The sequence below is a fragment of the Cebus imitator genome, unplaced genomic scaffold, assembly GCF_001604975.1.
Source record: "Cebus imitator isolate Cc_AM_T3 unplaced genomic scaffold, Cebus_imitator-1.0 Scaffold328, whole genome shotgun sequence".
NCBI lineage: Eukaryota > Metazoa > Chordata > Mammalia > Primates > Cebidae > Cebus > Cebus imitator.
In genome coordinates, this window is record NW_016107643.1 from 1773431 (window position 1) to 1783626 (window position 10196).

Below are 10196 nucleotides of genomic sequence, written 5' to 3' on the forward strand. Positions count from 1 at the left end.
TTAGCCCTGGGTGACACTCTACAGGCTTTTACTGGGGTCCAATGAAGTTGACAAATCTGCCAGGGACACACAGTGACAGAGTTCCGAAGCAGTGTTCGAACCGTTCTGCGCTGAACCGAGTGCGGGAATTAACCCGCTGCAGGAACCCACATCAGAATCTGTGCAAAATACACATATTTGTATTTAAAATCTGCACAAAATACACAATTTCCCTCCAAAGTCATAATTTCCGGGGGTACAAGCCAGGAATGTACATTCGAACACGTACCCCAGTGATTCTCACGCATGTTGGTCAAGTAAGAACTCAGCCCGCAGCCCAAAGCTACGCAGGCCGGCCTAGGTCCGCTCGCCGCTCGCCCCCGAGCGACCTAAGGTCGCAGATGACGTGCCTCGCCCTCCGGGGCCCACGAGGGCCCCGGCCTCTTCCGCAGACTCCGCGCTCCGAGCCGTGGCGCCCCCTCGCGGCCACCAGGGTCGGCAGCCTGGGGCTCGGTTGGTCTAGGGCTTCGAGAGGGGACGCTTCGAGCCAGCACCGGAAGTGCCCAGCGTGGTCCCCGCCGGCAGCTCCGGGACGGAGGGTTTCAGTCCCACCGCGAGGCCAACCCAAGCCCAGGGTTCAAGAGTCAGCACACGCCTCCTGCGCCTGGCTCCCGCAGCGCCGCCCTGGACGTGACCCCGACAGCGCAGCGGCGCGCGCGCCCGCGACCGACGTGCGCAGGCGCTCACGGGCTGCGCAGCCGCCATTGCTCTCCTGCCTCCAAGGGGAGCGCTTGTTAGTCGGCGGGCCTGGACGGAAGGCTGAGTGCTACGCCTCCACGACAGCGGGCCGAAGCTGCAGGGGCAACACACGTAGGGCGGGGTGCCCTGTTTAGGCCTGGCTGACCGGATTAAGAAACTACAACCCCCGAAGTGCATTGCGCCGCAGGGTTGCGGAGCCAGTGACGTAAGCTGTCTTGACCGCTACCATTTCTCTGGTGGAGGGGGGACGCGGCGGCGCGGAGTGATGACGGGCTCTGCTTGCGGCTGGAGGGTCACGGATGTCAGCGTCCGCGTGCTGGGCTTCGGTTCTCGAAGTGCCTTTGCGAACCTGCTATTTGACCAGTTTAAACTGACGGTCTATTTAGCCTTAGCTACAGATACCCACTGACTGTGTACCCGCCGCCTTTCAACCCCCGGGCCGGCCACTGAGCCAGCCAGATAACCATTACTGTTATTTATTCTTTATTTTGAAACAGTTTCAAGTAACTCCTGTATACACTTTGATGAGAGTGACGGGTTTTTAACTTCCTTAGCCCCATCTACCTTATTTCCTCTGTTCTTCTCGCTGCCGTTTTTCTTCCCTGGACCACGTGAGTTAGTTGCACATTGTCTAAAAACAATGACACGCTCCTGCATTCAAAATCGGGTAACACTGATCAAGACTTTTTCTGACCCATAGTCCACATTTAAATGTTTTCTGTTGTCCTAATAATGCCCTTTATGAAAATTTTCCTTTCTCCTTCCCTCCCTCCCTCCTCCTTTATTCCTTCCTTCCTTCCTCCCTCCCTCCCATCTTTTTTTTTTTTTTTTGATGGAGTCTCTCTCTGTCGCCGAGGCTGAAGTGCAGTTGTACAATCTAGGCTCACTGTAGCCTCCCCTCCCTGGTTGAAGCGATTCTCTGGCCTCAGCCTTCCAAGTAGCTGGAGTTAAAAGCATGGGCCACCATGCCCAGCTAATTTATCTTTAGTAGAGACGGAGTTTCACCATGTTGGCAGGCTGGTGTCGAACTCCTGACCTCAAATGATCCACCTGCCTAGATCTCCCAAGGTGCTGGGATTACAGGCCTGAGCCACTACACCTGGCCCAAATACCCTTATCGTGGTCCAGGACCCGATCCAGAAGTACACACTGCATTCAGCTGTCTGGTCTCTTTAGTCTCATTCAGTCTGGAGCAGCTCCTCATATTTTCCATGACCTCATGACCTTGATGCTTTTGAAGATTCCTGCCCAGTTGTTTTGTAGAACAAGGTTTAGGGTTGTCTGAGGTTTTTGTTTGCCTTTTTCTTTCTTTCTTTCTTTTTTTTTTTCAGTTTAGGCCTATTCCGCTTATGTATGTCTGAGGTTTCTTTACCACTGGACTCTTATGTATTATTTTGATGCTGTTATTCAAAGTGTCCAGCCTCACCGGGCTCTGGATAGACTCCCAGACACTGCCAGGTCAGCACCTTCCTGTGGGTGCTTCTCCTGCTCAGGTCACTCTCACCTTACCAAGATCTCTGACTTCCCTGTAGCACCCAGTCTGGAGCCATGGTCCACGCCTTTCTCATTCACACTTTGAGGGCCCCAAATACCGAGGACACAGGCCTTTGCCGAGTGCTCTACTCCTGTGTCTTTGGTGCTGAGAAATCACCTGATGACCCACGGCCACATGGTGCTGAGAGGGACAGGCTTCTGCGGAAGGAACAGATTTTAGCTGTGGCCAGGTAACGACATAGCCCCAGGCCTTCACCGAACATGTGCCTGATTATAATAGGTATTCTCGGGGAGTGGGGACACAGAGGAATAGGAGGACTAAGAGAGAAGGTTTTAGAGTAGCATTTTCCAGAGAGTCTTCCATGGCTGTTCATAAGTGTTATGTGAAAAGGGTTAAATAATAATTCTATGATCATCATTAGTACAGTTAACATTTGTTCAGCCTGTAAGTGCTAAGCATTTATGTTCTGAACATCTCATGTATATTAACTCGTTTAACCTCATAATAGTCTTGAGGTAGGTATATTTATTATCTTACAGATGAGTAGAGTGTTTAAGGAGTTGAACCTGTCCAGGGTTATGCAGCTAGGAAGTAGCAGAACTAAGATTTGAGAGTAGGCAGGCAGATAGTACAGATTAAACATGCTTTTCAGTGCAGTACTTAACAGGACCTTTAGTGTGCCTGTAGACTTTATGAATCTCTAAAGAAGAGAGAGGGTTTAGTACATGAGGATTCCAGAAAGCCAGGGATCCAGAGCACAGTTTGGAATATACTGTTCCCGATTAGGGTGCCCAGCCTTGGATCTCTGGAAGGTGATTCAGGAAAGATCAAAGGGAGCTTCTTTTTTTTTTTGAGGTGGAGTCTCGCTCTGTCACCCAGGCTGGAGTACAGTGGTGTGATCTTGGCTCACTACAACTTCCGTCTCTGGATTCAAGCAATTCTCCTGCCTCAGCCTCCTGAGTAGCTGGGTTTACAGGCACCCACTACCACACCTGGCTGATTTTTACATTTTTAGTAGAGATAGGGTTTCATCTTGTTGGCCAGGCTGGTCTTGAATGCCTGACCTCAGGTGATCTGCCTACCTCAGCCTCCCAGTATGTTGGGATTACAGGTGCGAGCTGCTGCACCCAGCCAAAGGGAGCTTCTAAGAAGCCTTATTGGTCCAATGGAAGGTCTTTCTTTAATACTTGGAGAGGGCTGCAGGATAGGACAAGGATGGATATTGGATAGCCCATGTTGGATAATGGCATTTAGTTTCCACCTCATCCCCTACTTTCCTTTATGTGGAGAAGGCCTCTGTGAAGCAGATGAGGGCAGGATCTTCCTCTGGTGCCCATTTTCAGTCCAAGGAGCTGGGTTGAAAACCTGCCTTCTTGGCTACATGGAATAAAGTAGCTCAGGACCTGGAGGCTCACGCTTCCTGATTCTGTGGCCCTGGACAGATCACTTAGTCTCTCTAGGCCTCAGTTTTCTCACCTGAGATAATGGGGATGATGGTAGCTCCCAGGGCCAGGCGTGGTCATGAGGATGACAAAGTTGGCTTGTGAGCCCCCCAGCCTGACCTGCCCACTCTTCCCAGGCAGGTGGAGTCAATGTGCCGGCTGCAGCAGCAGGCATCCGGCCGGCCCTCCATGGACCTGCAGCTGCAGTCCTCAGATGAGCAAGTGCCCCTGCACGAGGCCCCACATGGGGCCTTCCGCCTGGCAGCAGGGGACCCTTTTCAGGAGCCACGGACGGTGGTGTGGCTGGGCGTGCTCTCATTAGGCTTTGCCTTGGTGCTGGACGCCCACGAGAACCTGCTGCTGGCTGAGGGCACACTCCGGCTGCTGGCACGCCTCCTCCTTGACCACCTCCGGCTGCTGGTGCCCAGCACCAACCTCCTGCTTCGGGCTGACCGCATCGAGGGCATCCTCACCCGCTTCCTGCCCCATGGTCAGCTACTTTTCCTCAACGACCAGTTTGTCCAAGGCCTGGAGAAGGAATTCAGTGCTGCTTGGCCCCGCTGATTCCTCGTTGGGATGGTGCTTTGGAGGGCAGGCAGAGGGTGGACACATAGCCAGATGAAGCTTGGCCTCTATCTCCTGCCCAGCCTGCTCCCAGCTCTGATGTGCTGCTATACCAGGACAAGTCGGGGGCACAAAGGAGGAGGCTGCAGAAAGGGGAGGCTGGGCAGAGGGCGGAGGAAGTCCTGTCTGTCCTCAGGTTAGTGGAACCACAGAACATCCTGAGCCTGGAGCTGCTGTGTAACTTACACCACTGCAGTGCGGCAGCCATGCTTGTCCTTGACCCCACCTTCCTCCACCCCCGACAGCCACTAGTGGTATGGTGAGGAGCTGCCTGGAACTCAGCCCACCTTCTCCTTCCAAACCCACAGTCAAGGCCAGGCGTGGTGGCTCATGCCTGTAATCCCAGCATTTTGGAGGCTGAGGCGGGTGGATCACGAGGTCAGGAGTTTGAGACCAGTGAAACCCCATCTCTACTAAAAATGCAAAATTTAGCCGGGTGTGTGGTACACACCTGTAGTCCCAGTTACTTGGCCAACATAGTGAAACCCCGTCTCTACTAAAAATACAAAAATTAGCCAGGTGTGTGGTGCATACCTATAGTCCCAGCTACTTGGGAGGCTGAGGTAGGAGAATCGTGTGAACCCAGGAGGCAGAGGTTGCAGTGAGCTGAGATCATGCCATTGTGCTCCAGCCCAGGTGACAGTGTGAGACTCCATTGCAAAAACAAAAAAACCCACAGTCATTGCAACACGAAAGGGGTCTCAGACTCCCCTGAGAGTGGAGGAGCTGTGCCTGCATGCTGGCAGACCACAGCCCCTGCCTTTGTGCCGCTTAGGCAGTATTATCAACAAGGTCCTACTCAGTGTACAGCCCCCACAGAGTTCAGAAACACATCTGCTGATCAGCAGCAGGATTCTGCAGCTCCTTTTGTGCCAAGCCCATGCCCACCAGGCAGGGTTGAGATAAAATCATCATGGGCTTCCCTCATCTGCATGGAGAGGAGGTGCCGTCAGGGGAATGTGAGAGGTCTGCCCTAGATAATGTATTTCTCATTTTGAATTAAAAGCACCGGCTATATGATTTCACCCCCTCTTTCTGTGAGTTTGATGCGTGCATCCTGCTCCTATGAGTGAGTGCCTCTCTGGATGGCCCCCAAGCTGGGTGTTTGAGCCTTCATGGTCAAGGATCCCCCAGGAGGCCTCCCCTCACCTCTGTCTCCTTAGGGGCTTTCCCCACCTCACCTCTGTCTCCTTAGAGGCTTCCTTTGGATGGTGGTACATACTTCCTCTACCAAAATATATATCACAGGTGGCAGGTGACTGTGGCAGAGTCACCTGAGAAGCAGAGCCTGAGCCAAGAATTGGTGCAAGTGGGTTATGTGGGGTGGGAGGTGATCCCGTGAAGCGGGAAGGGGCAGCAGTCCCCGTGAGTGCTTGTTAAGCCCGTTAGGACTGTGGTAGGGAGCCGAGTGCCTCTGGGCGCCTGCACACAGCAGTCGCCTCTGAATTACCTCACCTGAGGGGTGGCGGCTGTGGGTGTTTGCCTACCGCTGCCTTTAGTCAGTGGCTACAGGTTGATCCCAGGGTGCATACATTCCCTGGCTCTTTCTGCCACTGGGAAAAAGCCCTCAGGCAACGTGGACCTGGGCCTGCCTGTACCATGTTGAGTCCCAAAGGGATATGGATGGGGTACCAAACCCTGGTTGGTCGGTTGGTTGTCAGGTGGTCTTCAATCAGCAGCTTCTAATGAAGATTTAAACTTACTCAGTTGGGAGGGAAAAAAAAACCACCTCAGTTTACATTGGTTTTCATTATCTTCCTGTTACCAAGGAAGGTGAGGCTTTCTTGGCAGAACGGCCTCTATGTGGTCAGCTCCGTGTCATGCTTGCCACCTATCAGTTGCCCTTTAGCACCCAGGACAGACCCACCTATACCCACTTAGGAGGCAGCACTGATGATTAGCCTTTTCAGGTCCATGGCCAAGGCCACCAGCCATGCCACACCTTCTACCATTACTGTCACCATAGTTAGGATAAGGCCACCTTTTCCATTTTATAGTGCCACAAACCACCTTGACCTTGAAGACTTAAAGGGATGTTACTCTGTGTGTGTGATCAAGTCCCAGTGGAAATGTCCCACAGGCCTCTAGTAGGGAACACCCCTTCCCTATACATTCTGTTCTCCTGGCCCACCCCTCCCACCCCACTCCCCAGATTGGTGGGCCTGGTGGACTGGCTGTGTTCTCATGGGAACATGCCATTTTGGCCTCTATGGAAGGGCTTAAGCTTACTGATCTGCCTATTTTTCTTTTTCTTTTTTAGACTTTTTTCAGACTAGTCAAGTGCAGTAGTGAGAAGGGGGGAAAGAGTAGAACAGGAGTTCGATCTGTAACTGACTGTGAACAATCGAGATAACTCACTACCTTCAGACCAGCCTGATCTACTTATTTGTCAAACTGAACTTAAGGAAGAGGTTGAGACCCTGCCCCCGCCAGGAGCTGTGGGAAGTTGAGGTTAGGCATAGCTGGTGGCCTGGTTCCTGTGAGGTGGGGCAAACTGAGAATAGTAGAGACTGAGACCACACCCTGGAGCTGCTGAGCTCCGGTTCCTGTTGTTCCAGATGCCCGGTTGGACCAGGCTTTCCTTAACCAGATGAGCTTGCCCAGCACCCTTCCCACACTCCCTGCTTCTGCCCCAGCCCGTTGGGCTGGGTTTCCACTACAACTTATGTTCCCCTTATATTCATCGAGGCACCCTTGGGCCTGATGCTCTGCTAGGTGCAATGCAGGATACAGAATGTCTCCAGGGTTCCAGGAGAGATACAGCTAAGGCCAAGTGACTGCAGATGACTGTAAAGCAGCAGTGGTTTGAGCATCCCTGAACTGGCGCTCACAAGGCTTTAAACACCCAAAAGGAAGAATAGGCACTTTAGTGAGGAAGGCTTAGTGAAGGAGCCAGGATTTAGAAGTAAAAGTGAGATGGCTGCAGAAGCAAACTTGCTTCCATCTCCAAGCGTCCTCCCTTTCCTCTCCCTGCCCCAGGAACCCTGGCCAAACCACACGTCCCTCAGCTTCCTGAGAGAACTAGAGACTTTGAGCAGCTGGTAGTGTTACCAGCGTACCTCCACAAACACTCCTGGGACAACAGGAGATGACAGGAGGGCAGTAGAGCCCAGAGAAGAGCGCTTACCTGGAGGGAGGAAGAAGTCACAGGTTTTAAGCCAGGAACTGGTCTGCATATTTGTGGAGTTGGGAGGGTGGCGAGCCCTGGGATGGGATTAGATCATCACGTCTCCTTTAGGGCAGGATGTTTTTTTCTAGCCCTGTCCAGCATCTCCCCAGGCCTCTTTTTTTTTTTTTATGAGATGGGGTCTCAGTCTGTTACCCAGGCTGGAGTGCAGTGGTGCAGTCTTGGGTCACTGCCACCTTTGCCTCCTGGGTTCAAGCAATTCTCCTGCCTCAGCCTCCCAAGGAGCTGGGATTACAAGGGTACGCCACCATGCCTAGCTAATTTTTTTTTCTTTTTGAGAGCAGAGTCTCGCTCTGTCACCCAGGCTGGAGTGCAGTGGCACAATCTCAGCTCACTGCAACCTCTGCCTATGGGGTTCAGGTGATTCTTCTGCCTCAGCCTCCCCAGTAGCTGGGGCTATAGGTGTGCGCCACCACACCCGGCCAATATTCATATTTTTAGTATAGACAGGGTTTCACCATATCAGCCAGGCTGGTGTTGAACTCCTGACCTGAGTGACCCACCTGCTTCGGCCTCCCGAAGTGCTGGGATTACAGGAAGGAGCCACTGTGCCCGGCTGGCTTTTGGCCATTCTAATAGGTGTATAGTGAAATCTTGTTTTAATTTGTAGTTCCCTAATAACATAGGATGTAGAATATTTTTTCTGTGCTTATTTTCCATCTGTAAATCTTTAGTGAGGTGTCTGTTCAAGTCTTTTGTCCATTTTAAAACAGGCAGTTTGTTTGGGAGATTTGTTTTCTTTCACTGAGTTTTAAGAGTTCTTCGTGTATTTTGGATAGCAGCGCTTTATCAGATGTACCTTTTGCAAATATTTTCTCCCAGTCTGTGGCTTGTCTTCTCATTCATTTGACAGTGTCTTTCACAAAGCAGAGCTTTTTACTTTGAATGAAGTCCAGTTTCATGTAATTTAATGATGTGGGCCAGGCGTAGTGGCTCATGAAGTCTGTAATCCCAGCACTTTGGGAGGCCAAGGTAGGAGGATTGCTTAAGCCCAGGAGTTTGAAACCAGTTTGTGCCACATAGATACTTTGTCTCTACAAAGATAGAAAAATTGGCAGAGTGTGGTGCACACCTGTGGTCCCAGCTACTTGAGAGGCTGTCAAAGAATTACTTAAGCCCAGGAGGTCAAGGCTGCACTGAGCTGTGATTGTGCCACTGCACTCCAACCTGGATGACAGAGCAAGACCTTGCCTCCAAAAAAAAAATGTAATGAAGCTTGTTAATTTTTTTTGTTGGTTTGTTTTTGAGACAAAGTCTCCCTCTGTCGCCCAGGCTGGAGTGCAGTGACGCGATCTCTGCTCACTACAGCCTCCACCTCCCGGGTTCCAACAATTCTCCTGCTTCCGCCTCCTGAGTAGCTAGAACTACAGGCATGCGCCACCACACCCAGCTAATTTTTGTGTTCTTAGTACAGACAGGGTTTCACCATGTTGGCCAGGATGGTCTCAATATCCTCACCTTGTGATCCATCCACCTCTGCCTCCCAAAGTGCTAAGATTACAGGCAGGAGCCACCTGTCAATTTTTTTTTTTTTTTCTGAGGCGGGGTTTCATTTTTGTTGCCCAGGCTGGAGTGCAATGGCACGATCTCAGCTCACCGCAACCTCTGCCTTCCAGGTTCAAGCGATTCTCCTGCCTCAGCCTCCCAAGTAGCTGGGATTATGGGTATGAGCCACCGCACCCAGCCACCATGCCATCTTGATTACTATAACTTTATAGTAAGTCTTGAAGTCAGGCAGTGTCAATCTCCAACTTTCTTCTTCATATATATGTAAATATATGTGTGTGTGTGTGTGTGTGTGTATTTTGTTTTTTTTTTTGGAGACAGGCTCGAGTACAGTAGTGTGATCACAGCTCACTGCAGCCTGGAAGTCCCTGGCTCAAGCGATCCTCTCACCACAGGCATGCACCACCATACCCAGCTAAATTTTAAATATTTTGTAGAGACAGGGTCTTGCTATGTCGTCCAGGCTGGCCTTGAACTCCTAAGCTCAAGCAATCCTCCCACCTTGGCCTTTGAAAGTGGGCAATGTGGTTTTAACATCAAATTGCACTTGCTGGCTGGGCACAGTGGCTCACATCTATAATCCCAGCACTTTGGGAGGCTGAGGCAGGTGGATCATCTGAGGTCAGGAGTTCAAGACCAGCCTGACCAACATGGCGGAAACCTTGTCTCTACTAAAAATACAAAAATTAGCCAAGAGTGATGGCATATGCCTGTAATCCCAGCTACTGTACTTGGGAGGCTGAGGCAGGGGAATCATTTGAACCTGGGAGGCAGAGGTTGCAGTGAGCTGAGATCATACCACGCCACTGCACTTCAGCCTGGGCAACATAGTGAGACTCTGTGCCCCACCCCCCCCAAAAAATTGCACTTGCTTATTGCTTTTGTAAGTGAAAGTAATCGGCTTTTTTTTTTGAGACAGAATCTCACTGTGTTGCCCAGGCTGGGGTACAGTGGTACAGTCTTGGCTCACGGCAACCTCTGCCTCCGGGCTCAAGTGATCCCCCAACCTCAGCCTCCCAAGTAGCTACAGGTGTGCACCACCACGCCTGGCTAAATTTTTGTATTTTTAGTAGCGACAGGTTTCACTCTGTTGGCCAAGCTGATCTCAATCTCCTGACCTCAAGTGATCCACCCACCATGGCCTCCCAAAGTGCTTGAATTACAGGCATCAGCCATCATGCCTAGGTGACTTTTTTTTTTTTTT

At 51.4% G+C, this 10196-nt stretch overlaps 1 protein-coding gene across 1 annotated transcript; it reads left to right on the forward strand.

The window, feature by feature from the left end:
* Window positions 1–417: 417 nt before the first annotated feature.
* AP5S1 (adaptor related protein complex 5 subunit sigma 1) lies at window positions 418–4696 on the forward strand. The gene is made up of 3 exons (XM_017504833.2): window positions 418–943; window positions 2271–2462; window positions 3813–4696. The coding sequence occupies exons 2-3, from the start codon at window positions 2287–2289 to the stop codon at window positions 4237–4239; spliced, it is 603 nt and encodes a 200-aa protein (XP_017360322.1). The 5' UTR covers window positions 418–943; window positions 2271–2286; the 3' UTR covers window positions 4240–4696.
* The last annotated feature ends 5500 nt before the right edge of the window (window positions 4697–10196 follow it).